Raw genomic sequence first — 19,957 nt, 5'->3', positions numbered from 1 at the left:
CTGGGCCAATAAATGCTTTTATTGGGAATCTGCGCCGCTACTAGACCTCATATACCGCCGTATCCTTGCGCCGAATCCAAGGGGGTTGCAGGGGAGCTTTGCTTGACTCCCTGTACCCCAAACCCGCCACTAGACCTAACTAAACCCTAATTTCATTTAGGTATCCCAAATGTAGACCTCAACACATGTGGTCTACACCTCAACATTCGGTTCCTAACCTCAACAATATAACTAGTAAGTTGCCAAATCTTATTATTTCTATCTCTAGCACATCTCTGGCATCTATCTCCTCACTACTTATACAGCTACTACCTTAGTTTAGATTCCCAACACCTTTCATGTGGACTACTTCAGTGGCTTCCCAGGTGGTATTGTAATGCCAAAGTTCTCTTTTAATGGGGTGACCAGTTCCTCCATTTGTCCTATTTCATATTCTGCCTTAAGGTTATGACTGTCCCCTTTTAATGGTTGAGATAAAGGTGTTATAGACATTCCTTAATGTCATTAGAATATCAGTAACCTCCATCTATGAGGCTATCCCCACCTAGGTCTCTGCATGATGGCATTGTTCTTGTTATTCCATAAAAGGCTGGCTGTCCTGATACTCGGGGCTAGACTCTTTGAGATGATAGTCTCGTCTACCCCTGGGATCCATTGGTCACAGTATTTCTCTCCATTTAATAAATTATTGAATTGGTCTCTAATCTCTGTCTTGCTCAGTTTCTTTTGGCATTACAGTATCTCCCCTCAATTCTTTTCCTACTCCAATCTGTTCTTCATATGGCTGCTAAAGTGATTTTCCTAAAGCAGCAATCTGATCATATTGCACCCCCTCCCTCTTTACAACATATTCAATAAATTCCAATTCTATTACTCAAGATTAAATATCTATTCCTTTTTCTGGCTCTTAAAGATTTTCACAATCTGACCTCAATCTATCTTTCCAGATCTTAACACCCTAAGCATGATCCAGACAAAATCACTTTTTCTGTTCCTCAAATATGACATTTTTTCTTCTGGTGCCTTTTCACTAGTCTCCCATGCACTCCATTTTCACCTCTGATTCATAAAATTCTTCCTTTCCTTTAAGAGGCAGCTCAAGCACCACCTCTTACAGGAACTCCTCCTTAATCACCCTTCCAACAACCGGATCCTCCCTAACTACCTTACATTTGTTGTTATTGTTCAGTCTTGTTTAACTCTGTGTGATCCCATTTGGGATTTTCTTGGCAGATAATGGAGTGGTTTGTCACTTCCTTCTCCAGCTCATTTAGGAAGTACCTGTGGCTGGATTCAAACTCAGGTACTCCTGACTCCAGGCCTAGTGTTCTACCCAGTGTACCACCTAACTGCCCCTACTTTACATTTGATTACTATTTGTTTTTCTTTTATTTTGCATTTATTTATACACGTACACAGGCTCACTTATGGAAGATAACCTGAATAGACAGTTCTGTTGTTTTAGTTTTTGTATTCCCATGGTCTCACCCAAGGCCTGGAACATAGTAAAAAAATAATAAATGCTTGTTGATCAATTGATTTCTAGGAGTCAGAGAGTGAAAGAGAAAGGTATAGGACAGTCATTTAGGGGTTTCAGGATGGATAATTGTTTTGTTTTTAAGGATGGGAGTAGATCTGAGCATTTAATCATTGATTTAGAACTAGAACCCCAACATTTTTCAGATGAGGAAACTTAGACCCAGGAAAGATAGTGACTTGACTCTTAAGATTTCACAGGTCACAATTCAAACCCATGTTCTCAGATGCTATAATCCAACAATAGTCCTTCCATGGTTCCAGTTTCTTGCACGTCATAAGCTTCATGAAAGAAGTCAGCAGAGAGATATAGATTGAAGAGGAGAAAAGGACTGAGGAGAGGAGAGAGAATAGGGTTAGGAGATTAAATAAGAGAGAAGGAAGAAGGACCATCAGGAAAGGATATAAATGAAGGGGGTTGAGGTAGGGAGTAAGAGTCAGACCAAGAGTATGGTCTTGGTTTTCTCAGTGGAGTAAAAGAGATAACAAAGTAATTCAGGAGAGTGCTGGACTTGTGTCAGTAAGATCTGAGTTCAAATTGTTTCAAACATTAGTTGTGTGTCTCTGGAAAGGCCACTTAACCTGTTTCCCTATCTATAAAATTTGTGTGTAATTCTGCTTCACTTAAATCCAGTTTCTCAGGCAAGTCAAAACATCATACCATTATGTCATTCATTGGTCCTCTTCAGAAACTGAAGGATGAATAACAATAAAAATAACAGCATCTACCTCCCAGGATTTTTGTAAAATGAGTGTAAAATACTTTGCAAACTTTAACATGTTATATAAGTGCCCACTGCTATTGTTATCATTTGCAGAGTGAGTGAAAAAAGCTTTGTGGATTTGAGGAAAAAGGTTTAGAATAATCAGGTGATGTATCAAATTGCTTGCTCTCTCAATGAAAGGAAGGTGGGGAAGGAGGAAGATAGAATTTGCAACTCAAAGTTTTAAAAACAAATGTCCATAAATTGTTTTTACTCTTTTGTTCTTTGCTTTCTTCCTTCATTCCTTTCTCTCCTTCTCTTCCTCCTTAACTTTAGCATCATGTCTCTGAAATTTTTTCAAATTTATCCTGTATGTATTCTTTTTTGTACATAGTTGTTTCCACACTGTGTCCCTTGTTCAACTGAAAGCTGCTTATATTATTTTGTTTTTGACATTTATTTTCATCCCAGAATGACCACAGTGCCTGGAATACTGAATAAATGCTTGTTGACTTTTTCTTCTTAATGCTTAAAAAATAAATAAATTGTTTTTACATATAATTGGAGAAAAATAAAATACAAAGTAATTTTAAAAATAAAATTTAAATTTAAAAATTAAAAAAGTTGAACCAGAATGGGTTGTAGCGAGTGAGAATTAACAATAAAAATTCATAATGGATGTAATTAATTTTGTTGCCAGACTTTCTCCAATAGTGCTTGGCAAATTAGGAATCCCAAAGTAGATAGTGAGGTAACAACCTTGGATTGAGACTTGAATAAGACAATCAAGGGTGCAGGCCCTTGCATGGCTGAACAGGTTAACCACAGAGTGCGGAAGGAAAGTAAGACCTACGAGGAGCTTGTAATGACTGAAAGGGAAAAGATGAATGAGGGCCACATGATCTTACCCCTCTGGAAGTTGAGCACAGACACCACCATCTTGGTGACCTTTATTCAAGGAAGAAACACATCAGTCAAGAAGCAGTGAAAGAAATCAAAACTCTGGGGTTTTTTGAGCTAATTCTCATTATTCTCAGCTGAGAGACAGTGCTTAGAACCAAATTAGGGAGTCCCCCACCCACTCTAAACTCAAGTCCCACAATGGTGGGGTTACTTTAGCCTACATTTGGTGAAGCCAGAAACCTGGGGACAAGAGTGCAGTTCTTTAGAGGAAAATGGGGCAGGCAATGTTACTGGAAATCTTTTCTCCCTTCTACCCCTCGGTGTGGTGGTCAGGAAGGGGTGGGAGGGAGCTATACTCTGGCTGGGCAGCCAGGACAGAGGCCTGAACCTGAAGTCGAGAAGACCTCCCTCTCTCCCCGAGTTCAAGCCTTAGACACCTACTAGCTGTGTAACCCTGGACAAATCACTTAATCCTGATTGCTTCAGTTCCTCATCTGTACAAATGAGCTGGAGAAAGAAATGGCAAAACCACTGTCAAGAAAAAGACATGACAGAATAACAACAAAAACACAATGGGTAGCAAGGTGGAGAAGTGGCTGGTTATCTGGATGGGTTTTCTAGGAAGTCTGTTGTCCCAGGGTGTGGAAAGAATCCTTCCCCTTCCTCTCTGATGAACCTGATAAGGTTTTATGCCCAGACCCTGAGCTCATCTCAAGGGTCATCCTCTTACTTAACCATCTATGCTCTGTTCTCAATGACAGGGCAACCACACCTCCTTCCGATCTCATTTTTCTCATCTTTTGCCCATTACATCAAAGGATTAAACCGAGTCAGCCTCTCCTTTCTCTAAAATCTAATTTGAAGTTTCATAGGGAAAGCAGGGATGCAACTAGGTGGCCCAGTGAATAGTGCTGGATCTAGAATCTGGATGAAACATTTGTTTCATCTGTAAAATGAGCTGGAGAGGGGGCAGCTAGAGGATGCAGTGAATAGAGCATCAGCCCTGAAGTCAGGAGGACCCGAGCTCAAATCTGGTCTCAACACTTCCCAGCTATGTGAGCCTGGACAAGTCACTGAACCCCAATTGCCTCAGGAAAAAAAAAAAAAAAAAAAAAAAGAGCTGAAGAAGGAAAGGCAAATCACTCCAGCATCTTTGCCAAGAAACCCCAAAGGGGTTAGCTTCACAAGGACTGAGGAAGGGGATGCAGAAGTTTTTTTTCTCACATACACATATAATTATCTACTTAAGAGTGGTAGCTATTCATAAGGTTGAGGGGATTCCCAGTCACTAGAATCTAAGGTTTCTGAAAGCTGCTTTTTACCTTTAACTCCATGAAAAACACCAAAGCTTCCCCAAGTATTGTCACTCTGGAGGAGGTTCTGCCATAGATCCTATATCTAATCTGGTTAGTCCTTACTGCAGAGATACATATCTTTCTCACACAAAAGGGGCTCTCCCTTCCAGCCAGGGGAAAAGAGAAGTAGAGGTGAGTGGGAGGAGCAGGATTTGACTTCTTAGACCCAGAAGGACCCAAACCCTTCATTTCACAGATAAGAGGTCAGAGGAGGTTAGTGATTTACCCGGAGTTACACAGGTTGTACACATAAGAGATGGGGTTTGAACCTAAGTTTCACTTTATTGTATGTGGGTGCCACCTCATGAGGTAACTAGTTTATCCAGGGACATCTCAGAAAACAGAACTGAAAGAATAGCTTGTGAAATGTGTGTGGGAGAAGTCACATTTTCTACTCCAATTTGATAGGGATTGCCCCTCAGTTTCCTCTGAGAAAACTCACAGGTGAGAAAGTTGTGGCAGGGGAAAATACTAGAATGACCTATGTTTAGTTAGAAACCAGGAAGATGTCACCTACCTGGATTAGCTTTTTCACACAAATGTTAACCTAGGCCCTTCTACCATTTTCTAGCGAGCTTCCCCTTTTTAGTTTACTTCAGGGATTGATTACATTTCAGAGGTAATTTAAGTGATGCAGTGGCTAGTATCGTAATTTTAAGTTAGGAAGACCTGACTTCAAATTCCACATCCTTAAGCAGACCTTGATCCTAGATAAGTCAATTGTCTGCCTTGGTTTCCTCATTTGTAAAATGGAGCTAATAGCTCTTACCTCCTCAAGTTGTCTTGAGAATGAGTTTGGCAAAGCACGCTGTACATTTTAAAGCATTATATAAATGCTGTATTGCTCTGCCTATTTTGTCTACAGACTTTCAAAATCGCTACTAAAGCCTCTTGAGATCCAAGAATTTTTTGCTCATTTCAATTTCCTATCCATGTTTAGTATAGTGCCTTAGCAAAACCGGATTTGAACAGAAAACTAAGATATACCAATCAGAGCCTCCAAAGAGAGGGGATTATGGAGCAGAAGACACATAACAGTCTATCAGTCTCTCAACTCCAAGACCTTTGTTTAAATCTTATAAAATGTTTACGGCAGCTAGGTAGTACAATGGAGTGTACTCATTTTTGAGTTCAAATCTGGCTTTAAACTCTTACGGGGTGTATGACCCCAGGCAAGTCAGCCCTCTTTGCCTCAATTTCCTCAACTATAAAATGAGCTGGAGGAAATGGCCATGCAGTGCAGTATTTTCATCAAGAAAGAAAACCCCACATAGGGTCATGAAATCAAGAAATGTCTGAAAATGACTAAACAAAACACATGTATATATACCATGTCCCTTCTGGGGCTCTTCACTATCAACTTTATTAACAAAACGTAATTGGCTCAGTATTAAAACTCTGGTCCAGTCAGGCCAGGTCCTTATTGCAGGTCTTCACATGTGACATTTCATCTTCAGTCCCCCATATATTCCCTCCTCACCTCTGAGGAGTAATGAGAGTTTTTCAAAGTTCAGCTCAGGAACCACCTCTTTCCTAAAGGCAGACTTGTTGGATCTTTCTCCTCAATCTCCAAATTACCTAATATTTATTTTGCATCTAGTACAGTGCCTGGCACAGAAGTGGTGCTTAATATTCACTGATTAAGCTCTTTGTCTATGCAAACAACTGAGCAGGTCTTCCTTTTTTTTCCTCTAGGAAACAGAGGTTAGGATGGCTCAGCTCCCCTAAGATAAGAGGAATATATTCAAGAGTATTCAGTAAGAGAGGAATTAAATTCTAAGATTCCTTTGTTAATAAGCAGCAGGTCCACCTGTGCTGTCATGTACACTCCTTTCTTAGGCACACCAATGTCCTATTGCAGGCCTCACAATGTGCACATGCTACTCCTGGGATGCTGAGTTGGGGAGGACTTAAAATGAGGCTTAGAAAAGCCTAGCTATAACTTCTAGAAGAAAGGTGGTACTTCAGAGTTTGAAAGTGAAATGGCAGGGAAGGTTGTGAGGTGGGATCTTGGGCAGGTACAACAAAGGGAATCATCTAAAGAGCTAGACTTTGTTCAGATGACCAAGTCTATTCCATCATCCCGAAACTCTATTTGACCAAGAGCTTGCTCCCCTCTTCTTGAGTCTAAAGACTGCATTCTGAAGGGACAAAGAACAAGATGGAACCCCTGGGGAAAGGAAGGATAAACAGCTCAGGTTTCAAACTTGATTCTATCCCACCCTCTTCAACTACAAATCCATGATTCAAGGTAGATCACTTTTCTCACTCTAAATCCCCTTCCTCATTCAACTCAATTCCCTTCTAGCCCCATTCCAGTGTCTAAGATCATTGGAGAACAGGAGAGATTTGTTTCCAAGTAGGAAAGAGCAGTACCACAGACACGGAAGGTTAGAAAATTCATTTTTTAAAAAAATTTTAAATTAAAAAAAAAAAAAACTCAACCTGGCATGAGCAAGATTCTGATTTGGGAACTAAACCAAAAGTCCTCGGTTGCAAGCTTTTCCTGTCCAGCTCAACCAAGCCAGCCACCCCCACCACCTGTGGCTCTGGTGAGAGAAGCTTAGGTCCTTCCCACCTCCAAGCCTCCTATACAATATAGTGCAGGGCCCCAGCCCTGGAAGGGGGAGGAGAAAAATCTTATCTGGAGGTGGGCCACCCTACCCCTCACCACCCCCACACCCAGGATGGAGACCCAAGGGAAAACCGACAAAAAGAACAGGCTGCCTCCAGGGTCTAAGCAGCAGTGATTGGGGGTAGGGGAGAAGATTCCCTTCAGTCTGAGGTCAGAAGAACAGCGGCAGCTGTGATCAGCACTTGGGAGGCCGAGTCCAGATTGGGAGGGTGCACAACATCCTCATTTCCCCTCAAATCCATTTTTCTGTGGCCACTGTTCCCGGGGAGTCCCAAGGAGAAAGCCTGGCTTGTCTGGCTGCTGCCACGATCCAGGTTCACAGCCTCAGCATTGCAGAGAATGGGAGTGTGCCCCTTACCCCACCTCCCCCTCCCTGTCATAGCTGCTCTAGACATTGGCACCCCATCCCACCCCCACTCAGGTCACCAGAACTCGTTACCCAGAGATCTATCTGTTATTCGCCAAGCACTCCACTCTGGGGTAAGTGAAGCAAGGAGAGAGGTGACAGAAAGACGTTTTCTCCATCTTCCTCTCTCCAAGGCTGGCCCCATTCTCCTATACATTAGATATATCTGTATATTTATATATATTATAGTTATATATTAAAAAGAGAAAAGACCAGTTATTGACTTTCCTGAAGAGAAATCCCCCCCTGAAGGCCTTGGGTGGCTCAGGAAGTTTAAAAAAAATTATAAAATTTTCCAGTGCAATCTTCAGGAAACACCCCACCCCATCCCACCCCACCCTTCCCTAACCTGTCCTTCTCTGCACCCACCCCTACCCCAAGCATTTCTAGCCCCTGCACCCCCAGCCCGGGCCCAGCAACAGTCTTATCTCTGCCCATCCATTGCAGCCACAGCTTTCTGCTGGGAACCCCCCTGTTGTGCCCCAGGGGGCCACGTGGGCTGAGGATGGTGGAGGTGATGTAGGCTGTGAGCTGTGGGGGAGGAGGGTGGGATCCAGGCTGCCTGGTGGCTGGGTGGAGAGGAGGCCCAAAAGGGGCTGAAGTTTGCAGGGGGGGAGCAAGCCATGGCTGTCATGGGACTGTTACTGCTTTGCAGAGTCTCCGAGGCCCGTAGCTTGGAGAACATGGCCAATGCATCCGGGAAATTGGGTGGTGTAGCAGGTGTGTTGCTAGGTGTACACATCTGTAGAGAAAAAAAAAAAAAAAAAACAACGGTGTGGTGTCCAGGCAAGCTCAGACCCAGTCAGAACTCACATCAACTCCCAGAATTACCCCGACATGGTAACACCTCCCCCGCTTCTTGATCTGTGTCAGCAGAAAGCTTTCCCAGATCATCTTCCCAAGCTTGGATCCCTCTCTCCCCTCCAGGTTTCTAGCAGCAGCAGCAGAGAGATGTAACTATCTACCCCATCCCCTCAGACTTGAAACAATGCAGAGAAATGTGGACAAAATCAAAGTTGGTTTCACCAGAATTCTGGCAGAGCATGGGCACTGCTTTGGAGGGAATTAGTTTCATCCAATGCTCACAAAGAGAGGTCAAATGGATATTAATAATGACCATTCCACTGGTGAGAAGATGGCAGCTCAAGAGGTGATGCAGGTACTGGATAAGATGCCATTTGACTCGGCTACATCACACCATCTCAATGTTCCTCTACTCATTTCTTTTACTGAATTCCTCCCCTTTATTTGGAAATTACCTGGATTAATTCAGGCAAAATCCAGCACAAATCACTGTATACAATAGTACACAAAAAGAAAGCCACACGTGGAGACCTCAGACCCAGTTTCATTCACAGGCCCCATTATTTGCTAGCTAGCTGTGAATCATGGAATAGGTTCGGGAGCTCACTTCTCTAACCTTAGCCACTATATTCACAGATATTTTAGTGCTGAAAGGACTTTTAACATCTACCCTCAGATTAGTTCTGAAGAAATTAAAAGGCTTTCTTCTCCAGCCCAGATCTTGGCACCGAGCAGAAGGGGAGGAAAGAGGGATGTTTAGATTGAGGTCAAGGACTTTTCCAGTTCTATGGTATTTTTATAGTTACAAAGGGTTTTCCACAACTATGATTTTATGAAATCCTAATGACTTGGTGTAGTAGAGATTGTAATCCCCATTTTACAGAAAAGGAAAACTTAGTATGGGGGGGGGGGGGGGGGGGGGGGGGAGTTGTTAAGTGCCTCTGCCCAGGATTATATGCCTAACTTGGATAAAGAGCAGCTATCGACTCTGGACTCATCTCTTTCCACTACCCTGGCAGGTTCAAGGAATTCTAGATTTGGACTCCCAAGGACGACTGAAGCTCAAATTTTGATTCAGCCACTTACTATCTGTGCTCCTGGACAAATCACAACTCAGGAGAAGAGTGGATCAGTCACCCCTTCTCTCAGAGGTCCTCTTCTAGACTCCAGTGATCCAGGAAACCAGGCAAGTGTAGCTACCCTTCAAATTCTGCTAAATGAGCTGTTTCTGCCCCCACCCCTCAACCCTGGGGCTTTAGTCTCCTTCCTGGGGAATGAGAGCAAAGAGGAAAAACCCAAGCCAGTGAAATGAAATTCAAGTGCCTGAGCAGTTTCCCTCTTCCTTCCTGAAGCCTTCTATCATTCTGTGCAGGTCTCCTAATTTTAGCTGTAGGAATGGTTCCTCTCTAGAACTCACCCCAGGAAGGTGGGGGAAAGGAAGAGGACATGATTCAAGGAATCTAGGCCTCCTGATTTAGCTCCAATTCATCTCTAGCCAGGGCCTAAGTGGAAGGGAGGTCTGGCTTGAGAACAAACTGTCCCTCCCCTTTCTAGGGATAGTCCAATGTGCTACTTAGTACAAAGAAAGCTGAATTTGAAGGGAAGAGATGAGTTCAAATGCATCCTGCTACTTACTGCCTTTACTACCTAAGTAATGGGCAGCAAGACACTAACCTTCCTGAGCCTCAAACCCCTCAGAAATCCTTTCCATCTCTAAATCTGGGATTTGAAGTCTCACAGCAGCCTGCCCAGGATTACAAAGCGCTCCCACTTGAACATCTTAGTCAGATGAAGACACATTACCGGCCTTCTCGATCCTGTACTTGCCTTCCTTCACCTCACTCATCAACTTCCAAGGACCCACTTTACCCACAGCAATAATGAACTGGAGGGGGAATGGGAACAGCCAGTGAATTTTATTAGCAAGCATCAAATTGAACCCTCCAGTTCAACCAAGTAGTGCCAGCCTAGTTCCTTCAGAATGTATCTGATTAAAAGCCATTTCTACAAACCACCTGTATGTGGAAGCACAATGGTCCTGCATTAACTTATTCCATCACCAGGCAAGTCTATTCTAACATGCCATCAACAATGGGCCTGTAGTCAGGAAGACTTCTGAGCTTCCAGACACCTACTAGGTGACACCAGGCAAGTCAGATTTATTTGCTTCAGTTTCTTCAACTGTGAGATGGTGATAACAAGAGTACCTACCTCCCAGGGCTGCTGTGAGGATCAAATGAGGTACTAATTATAAAGTGCTTAGCACAGTGCCTGGCACATAGTAGGTGCTACAAAAATGGTTTTTTCCCTTATTCCCTAACTCGGGGCTTCAGTTTCCTCATCTGCAATAAAAGGGAGTTGAACTAGATGAGATGATCTCTTCCAGCTCTGATAGTCTGAGAAATGGGAGAAATAACAGAAGGGTTCTATATTTACAGTTTATATCAATCTACAATTGTCTTAATTTGTCTACTCACTATTCCCTTTAACATTAACAGCAGATGACATTTAATGAAGTCCTTTAAGTTTTACAAAGTATTTTACAGGAATTATTTTCACCAGATGTTCACAAAAGGAAGCCCCAGGGGTATTATAATACCTATTTTCACAGGTGAGAAAATGGAAGCTCAAGAGTTTCAGTCTCATTTGACTCCAAGTTAGAGTTACACCATCTCAATGTTCCTCAACCCATCTTCTCTGTTGAATTCCTCCTCTTTGCTCACATGCCCTCTTAACTTTTTTTCTTTCTTTTGACTTTCTTGAATCCCAAGTCATGGCTCAAATCATGAAATCTTTTCCCCAACTATTGCAATGCAGCGAATTTACTCTCTTCTTAAGTCTTGCAGCATTTGCCTATACAAATGGTTCTCAAATTTTCTGATCTTAGATCCTTAATTAATGAGGTTCTCCTATACTCCCCCAAATTTTTGTTTATGCAGATTAGATATATCAATTATTTGCCTTACTAGAAATTAAAATGTATTAGTATTATGAAAATGTCAAAGCAAATTTTAGGAAGGACAGATATTTTTCTGATAGAGTGATCAAGGAAGACTGCCTAGAGGAAGGGGCATTTGAGATGGGTCTTGACTGAAAAGATGGGTCTCCACAGGCAGAAAGGGTTTTACACAAAAGAAGCAGAGGTCAGCAAAACACAGCTGGTGATCCATTGTGTCTGAAATAAGTGAAAAGGGCTGAAGGGAAACAAGACTGGAAGGGGTAATTAAAGTAGGAAGGCTGAGGAGTTTGCATTTTATCCTACAATCCAACAAATTTCCCAAATGGGTTGGGAGGTGCAAAGGACAATTCACTGAAAGTGGGAAGGTATTCAAACTTGTACATGTATTCTTTTTTTCATTTAGAAACAAAAATAATCTTTGATAATATTGACTATAGACTCCAGTATCCTCACTCAGTATGGGGAGAGGGTGAAATATCCTGAGAAGAGAGCTGAAGTTCTCTATAATGGAGCACTTGGCTATCATTTTACATGGATTTTATAGACCATCTCACCTAGTTTAAATTAAACTAACTAGCCCTAAGTGGTACAAGTGGTACAGAGACCTTCGAAGAAACCTCAAAATGAAGATAATATTAAGACTGTGAGCACAAGAGAATAAAATAACTATTCTAGTCTGACTAGGAGCTATTCTATTTTCTATGTGACAAATTTGTAAAAACAGGATTGTAATTGGACCTGTAGCATAGAAAATTATAAGCTTCCAAAATCACCTAAAATATAGATTCATATCTACTATCATTAACAAAGAACCCCATCTTAAGTAAATGTTTTGCCTTCTAGTGATGAAGCCATTGTTGTTAGCCATTTATCAAATAAAGGTGATATTCATTAAAAGACAAAACTTATATCAAACTGTGCATACCCTTTGATCCAGCAGTGTTACTACTGGGCTTATATCCCAAAGAGATTATAAAGAAGGGAAAGGGACCTGTATGTGCACGAATGTTTGTGGCAGCCCTTTTTGTACTGGCTAGAAACTGGAAACTGAATGGATGCCCATCAGTTGGAGAATGGCTGAATAAATTGTGGTATATGAATATTATGGAATATTACTTTTCTGTAAGAAATGACCAACAGGATGATTTCAGAAAGGCCTGGAGAGACTTACACGAACTGATGCTGAGTGAAATGAGCAGGACCAGGAGATCATTATATACTTCAACAACAATACTATATGATGACCAGTTCTGATGGACCTGGCCATCCTCAGCAACGAGATCAACCAAATCATTTCCAATGGAGCAGTAATGAACTGAACCAACTACGCCCAGAGAAAGAACTCTGGGTGATAACTAAAAACCATTACATTGAACTTCCAATTCCTATATTTATGCCCACCTGCATTTTTGATTTCCTTCACAAGCTAATTGTACAATATTTCAGAGTCTGATTCTTTTTGTACAGCAAAGTAACGGTTTGGTCATGTATACTTATTGTGTATCTAATTTATATTTTAATATATTTAACATCTACTGGTCATCCTGCCATCTGGGGGAGGGGGTGGGGGGTAAGAGGTGAAAAATTGGAACAAGAGGTTTGGCAATTGTTAATGCTGTAAAGTTACCCATGCATATAACCTGTAAATAAAAGGCTATTAAATTTAAAAAAAAAAAAAAAAAAAGACAAAACATATACTTTACCTTGAAAACTTAAAAAAAAGAAATTCCTCTAAAATGTGCTAAAAAAAAAAAAATTCTCCCCAGAGTATTGGTAGGTTTCAAACTTTTGTCATAACTGGTAGTAGGAACCAAAAAACAACTATTGTGATTCAACAGTCCCAGACAATAAAGTATTTCTTCCATTTGGACCTATTCATCTGTCATTTCCAGATGTGAAAACTGTTAAAATCTTTAACATCAGAAAATACTGAACTTCAATCAAGAGTTTTTCAAACTGCTTATATCATAAGGGGTTAGACCTAAATTAAAAAAAATAAAAGAAATATCCTCTACCACATTAATTATTTTTAGGACTTAAAAAAAGGTTTTGTGTACTGTTATAAAATTCAGTTATTTTATAAAAACCCTAGTTCAAATCTGGCCTCAGACTGCTACCAGCTGGGTGACTGTGGCCAAGTCACTTAAACCAAAATCCTATTTGCCTCACTTCCCTCATCTATAAAGTGAGTTGGGAGAAGGAAATACTAAAACACTCCAGTATCTTTTTAAGAAATCCCCAAATGGGTCATAAAGAGTTGAATAGAACTAAAAAGATTGAACAAAGCTATTTTTTTTTTTTTTTTTTTTACCAATTAAGACCCGAAGCCCAACCTCAAAATAGTACCAAATAGCAGTTCTGGACTTTGAACTTGGATTTTCTTGACTCCAAGACTTGCACTTTCCCCACAATCAATACATTGTTCATACATTGTCTCATACCTCTTATACTGTTATACTTAAAATGGTTAAGGATCTCTTGGGACTCCCAGCTTATTTCTCCCATTTGTTTTGTTTTGTTTACATTTTAAACTCTAAGCATGAGGAATATGCTTCATCTGCCATTCTATTAGCTTGTCTGATGCTCCCGTTAAAGTGCTTGTCTGTCTCTGTGGACTTATGGGGTTGTTCTTTTGTTGGGACTAACCTAAATCTCATCTCTATGGAAAACCTGAAGACCTCTCTTCCCCTCCACATACTTTACAGCTATTATTGCTCTCCTTTTTCAAATTATATTGAGTATAGTTACGTTACATATCTATCTTCCCCTGCCAGTATAATGGGAGCTGACTGAAAGCAAATGTTAGAATGCTGTGAATATAGAAGGCGCTTAAATGTGGATTAGAGTAGCCCCTAGAAGAAGCACAAGATCATGTGCTGCACTGGTCCATGAGGGGAGGGGACAGACCACTTTTCGTTTGCTCTGGTACATAGTAGAACTTATTTCAACTAGATTCTGTATTCCCTAGTGCTAGCACAGCTAGCTTTTAATGTTCACTAAATTGAAATTAGCTACCTAATAGGTGTTCTTATGTATATACTTTTCAATACTTTGTGTCTTAAGGGAAAATTCAGCAAATTTTTATGATGCCAAAAGGTACATTCACTTAGCAAGGGTCAAGCTCTCAGCCTGTCCTGTCTTGTCTTGGTGGACAAGAAATAAGGCTACTAGTAGACAGAAAACAGTCTACTTCGAATAGACCTGCCCTCCTCCCTTCCTTAAATTGGGGCACAATTGGAATAAAAATGTAGTTGAGGCCGCTGTGGTAGTAGGTGGCTTTCACCTGGGAGAATAATATTATATTTACAAGATGCTTTGCATATTTATATTATTTTATCCATGCAATAATCCTGAGAAATATTAATGCTCTTATTAAATAAACAGAGGCTAAAAGAGGTTAATGTAGAATTTCATAGCCAGTATATGTCAGAGGCGAGATCTGAATTTGGGTCTTTCTGGCTCTGAGGTCAGCCCCACATGCATTATTACCACTTAGCTCCTTTAGACAATGTCTAGCAGAGAAGGGCAAGATAAAAACAGGAACAGGTCAATTTACAGTTCCTTTCTTAAGACACACCTCCCTTATTTGATTCCAACACACTTGCTGTACTAACACAGCCATGTAAGGAGTCTCAGAATGGACACACTGAATCAAAGAGGAAACCCATTCTGACCCAGCTCTTAATTGAGGGTGGGGGGAGGGGAAGGAATGCAATACTATCTGGGGGTGGGGGAGGGGAAAGAATGCAATGCTATCTTTTCCCAAGGACCCCACCAAAGATTACAACAAGCAATAGTAAACACCAAAGAGGAGCTTCTGAGAAATGGGTCATCTGGGGAAGACAGGTCCCCAGGCTAGGGAGGGAACTGGTGAGAAAGGAGGCAGGAGATAACTTCCATCTTCCAGATACCAGCATTCTAGTAGAAGCCTCATTTTAAAGCAGGAGTAACTTTTTTTTTTTTTTTTTTGGCATGGCCCCCTTAGACAAGTCCAGTGAAGCTTCTAAGGACCTCTTTTCTCAAAATGTTTTTAAGAACATAAAATAAAATTAATCATATCACAAAAGAAACCAATTATGCTGAAGTACAGTTATTAAAAAATTTTAAAAACATTTTCATGGATCCCAGCTTGAGAACTCATCCCTCTTTTAAAGGAAACTTTCAAAAGGGATTTTTGAGTTCACTATGGACAAAACTAAAGAGATGGAGGTAGGAACTTCTCAAGACCTTGGGAAGGCTGGAACATTATCCACTTCCCATAACTGGATAATCTCTCTACCTTCTGGGGCCTACCCGAAGGTTTCTTTGATGGCAAGCAGACAGGCAGATAGGCTGCTCTGCTAATTTAGACACCTAACACCTGGTCTGTAAACCTGGGACAGGTGGTGTTGTCAGCACTTTGTCCATTTTATTCCAAATTATTATTATTAATTTTTTAAAGTCTCAGAAATTCTGAGAAGGACTTCCATTTTGTCAAGTACAATTTAACAAAATTTCCCTGTTTCTCTTTTATGACTTGATGGGATGGGAGAGCAAAGCAGATTAGGGAGATTGCATACAAAGTATTTCTACAAGCAAACAGCAGTAGATAATGTAGGGGGAAGGGAAAGCCAAGGATGAAAGCACTTGTCAAAAACTCCAAGAGGAGGTCAGAGAAAAAATCCAGAAGAATAATATTTGACAAGGTAGGGTCACTAGGGCATTCTTCCAACAACCCACCCCCACTTCAACACACACACACTTGCCTAATAGGTAAGCTGCTACAAAAACAGGAAAGAATAGACATTTGGTATCGGCATGATATATTGACCAAACAGGCTCCAGAGAAAAGAATGAAAAAATGTGTCTCCTTTCACCACACAAGGGGTAGACTACGGGTGTGGAAAGTTGCATATGCTGTCAGACAAGGACAACATGTGGTTGGTTATGCTAAATTACTTTTTTCTTAAAAGTCTTTGTTTTAGAAGAAGGCTTACTGAGGAGAGCGATGAGCACTGGGAATATGTAAGAAATTAATTTGATGTAAAGACACAAGAGGTATCAATAAGCAACAAAGGCAGTAAAATAAGCTTTGAAGAGATTTTTCTGTCTAGACGAGATAGAAGCACCCCTTAACCATGAAAACAAGTGGTTCTAGGACAGGGCAGAGACTCTAAAGGGAAGCTTTAGGGAATGTGTTATTTTGGGTCCATTGTAACATAACCACAGCTGCAGAGAGGAAAGATTAAGTGGGATTCTTTGCCTCATTTTCCCTGAAATCAGGATCTGATCTGTTCTGTCCCCAACCTTAACAGGGAAGGAAGGGTAGGAGGGACCCACATACTGGAGACTGTCACTCAAATCTCCCATTCATGCCTAGAGACAAACGCTTCCCCTTCCCTTCTATGCCCATTTCCTCTGGCTGAAGGCTCAGAAGAGTGGAATATTCCACTCTCCACTTCTTCCCCCCACGGTTCACGGCCCCCCAGAGCAGCTCCAACAACCGACTTGGAGGTTCAGGTCTGTTCCACTTTTAGCAACCCTCAAACCTCCATCTCTCCAACTTCCAAGGCTTAAAAATCTCTTGCACCCCATCTCCCACTTCTCTTCCCTCCATGGAGGCCTAGCTAAAAGGGGGGGGGGGGGGAGTCATGCCCTAGGTCATGGTCAAGCGACTCGGGGTCCAGGGTCACCAAGTTTGCTCTGGGCCCCACGGAGCAGCTCTTTCCTGGAAGACATTTTGGCTTTGTTTACATTTGCAGGCGAGGCGCTTGCTCCAAGGCAACATGGCTGTCACTGGCCTCCCTGGCTGACAGCAAGCCCCCCACCCTCAGTCCTGCTGACGTCACCAGCCCCCAGACCCGAGGGCAGCCCCCGCCGGGTCACCGTCTGCGGGGGGGAGGGGGGCAAGGAGGGGCCAGCAGAGGCCCTGGCTCTTCCCGCCACACCAGGGGCCCCACTTCCGCGCTGGCGTGCTTGCACAAGTCTAACATCTCCGGGGCTGGAGGGGGGTTGGAGGACTAGGTCTCCACGTCCCCCCAACCTTCCTAACCCCCACAATAACTTACCATCTGGTGGTGATGGTGGCTGTTGGGAATGTTTGTTTCTTGGAAAAACGTGCTCAGGGCGGTCTGTGGGCAAACAGAGAGCGGCAGTTAGCCAAGTCCGGGGTGGGAGGAGAAAGGGGGGCAGAACCCCAACAGAAGCTGCCGTCGGGCCGGGATTCCCAGCTCGCCTCAACATCTCTGCCGCAGCCCAAGCCGGAGCCAGGGACCAGCTAACCCTCCGCTTCCAACACCGCCCCCCCGCACCACGTATCCCAGCCTCGCATCGCCAACCAGGGCAGCTCCCCTTTTCTTCCCAGCGACAAATCACTCTCCTCATTCTGCCCCGAGCCCGCTGTCACTCGCGTTAAAAGTCGCCGCCGGCCCCCACGTGGAGAAGTAAGCAACGGGGCCACGGAGGGAAGAGTGGGGAGGGGAAATCCGGCCCCTTTGTGCCCCTACCCCCCCGGCCCCCCCCCCCGCCCGCTTTCCCCGGCGCCACTCCCCCTAGCACAGGGAGAGAAGCACCCCCACCCGTCCCTTCAGAAAAGCGAGGCCCAAGGCTCCGGGGAGCCCCGCGGGCTCGCCTTCCTCGGGCCCAGACAGCGAGAGCCCACCCCTCCCCCTCCCCTCCAAGCGGAAGGGGGGGAGGAGAAATTCCCGAGCCTCCCCTCCCCAGGGGGTCTGAGAACTCTCGGGGCAGTGCCCTCCCCTGCTTCCCCGAACCAACTTGGGGAGGAGGCGAAAGGGCAAAGCGGGACGTGTTCTGTGTGGGAGCGGAACTCGCCGCTACCCACTCGTGGCCCGGTCTGGCCCCGGAGGTTATTTAAAGACACACACACACACACGCACACGCACACGCTATTCTTGGATTGGGATAGAAATAGAAGGGGCGAAGCGCGGAGGAGGCGGCGGCGGCGAGCAGGGGAGGACGGTGCCCGCCCGGGGCATAACGGGAAGCTGCGGCCAAGCCGGGCGCCCGTGCGCCCGTCGGTCTGTCCGCCCGTCCGTCAGTCCTCCCGGCGGCCGGAAAAGCACGCACGCACCTCGAACTGCCAGTGGGCCGCCTGCAGCAGCTGCTTCGCCTGGTCGGCCGCGCAGCCCGCGGCCAGCACGAACTGGTTAATCATGACCTGGTGCCTGAGCTCCTCCATATTCACCGACATGGCGAGAAGAAGCGAAGCCGGCACCAGCCGCCCAGCAAGGAAGAAGCGAGCCCGAGGTCCGAGAGGGCTGGGGGGAGCGGGGAGGCGCCCGCCGAGGCTGGCTTCTTCTCGCTAGCCTTTTTCTCCGGCCTGCGTCCGCCCGTCTCTCCTCCTCCTCCTCCCCAACCCCCAGCAATCGCCGCCTGAGCTCCCTCCCCTCCCTCCGGCCCGAGCAGCCTGCTTCAATCGGCCCCGACCGGACGAATGTTGTGGTTCGCCTGCTCTCCCTCCTCCCGGGGAGAACACCACAAACAACAGCGCGGGGCGGGGCCTGGGAGTGTCCCAACGTTCGAGGCCCTGCGTTCCGCGGCCGCTGATTGGGCCGTGCGCCTCTCCGCCAGAGCCCCGGCGTATGTATGGGTGTTCGATTCGAATCCCCTGGTCTCCGAGGCTGTTACTGTTGCTCTTTTTTTCCCCCCTTGCCCCTCCCCACCCCCATCCCCTCCGCCCTCAGGCTTGTTCATTGGAGGACGCTTGAGCTGTCGGGCTCCCCGGGCATTGGCTGTTTGCTGTGTTTTGGCTTCTAGGGCCTGTGGTTGGCTGCGACCTAGCAGTTGGGGAGGAGCCGCCGGTGCTGATTGGCCATTCGTGCTCCTGTTTGAACTCAACTTGAAAACCTTGAGTGTTTGCTGATTGGCTGAGGCCCCTCTGTTTTCTGTTGTAGGAATGGGGCTGGTGTAGCCAAGTTCATTCATTACTTCATTGAAACTGAACATGCTCAGCTGGAAAAGCAAGCCTGAGTGGGTTTGACTCATTTCCTCTCGAAGATGTGGTTATCTCAAGAAACAGAATTATCAAAATAGAAAACAGACAAGAGTTGTTGCAGCTGCTCCAATCACAGTCGTATAACTTTCAAGACCCCTTCACTGCTTTTTTTTTCTTTTTGTCACATGATAGAACTTTGATCTCTGAAAATGTAAAACAATAAGAATTCATAATTAATGCTGTAAGCATTCTACTGATTCAGAGGAAAAAAAAAATATATATATATATGTACATTCTCAGGCTTTGGAGTTGAAGCTTATTTTGTTTATGTTTTCTTAAGCAAACTGAAGTTTTAATTTCCTTTACAATTAAAAAAAAAAGCATAGGGCTGTGACTGTTATCCTTTTAAAATGTGGCCCATTAAAAACAAAAACAATGAAATCAATTTGATCCTAAGGACTTGTGTTTGGGAATTTCTGGTTTGTGGGGGAGGAGTGTGATTGTGTGTGTTTATTTCATCAGTTATGGGAGGGAAGGGTGACTGGGGAACATCCTTTCCTACAAGGAACCCCAACAATAGGTTCACAGAGAATTGGATTTGGCCCTGCAGGAGGCTGATCTCTAAAAAGAAAAGATCAGGTTGTTCTAACTCTCTTTGGCTCATTCTAGCTCCCCAGAATCTGGAGAAAATTTCTCAAAGTTGACATTTGAAATTTTCCAGG

The 19,957-nt window shown here is 43.8% G+C and overlaps 1 protein-coding gene across 1 annotated transcript; it reads right to left on the bottom strand.

The window, feature by feature from the left end:
• Positions 1–5,825: 5,825 nt before the first annotated feature.
• Positions 5,826–18,919, bottom strand: UBALD2 (UBA like domain containing 2). The gene is made up of 3 exons (XM_031965865.1): positions 18,372–18,919; positions 17,350–17,412; positions 5,826–8,281 (listed from the first exon to the last, which is right to left on the bottom strand). The coding sequence occupies exons 1-3, from the start codon at positions 18,489–18,491 to the stop codon at positions 7,964–7,966; spliced, it is 501 nt and encodes a 166-aa protein (XP_031821725.1). The 5' UTR covers positions 18,492–18,919; the 3' UTR covers positions 5,826–7,963.
• Positions 18,920–19,957: the final 1,038 nt, after the last annotated feature.

The sequence above is a fragment of the Sarcophilus harrisii genome, chromosome 4 (assembly GCF_902635505.1).
Source record: "Sarcophilus harrisii chromosome 4, mSarHar1.11, whole genome shotgun sequence".
NCBI lineage: Eukaryota > Metazoa > Chordata > Mammalia > Dasyuromorphia > Dasyuridae > Sarcophilus > Sarcophilus harrisii.
Note: the sequence above shows the minus strand (reverse complement) of the source record. Positions and strands in the feature narration are given on the sequence as shown.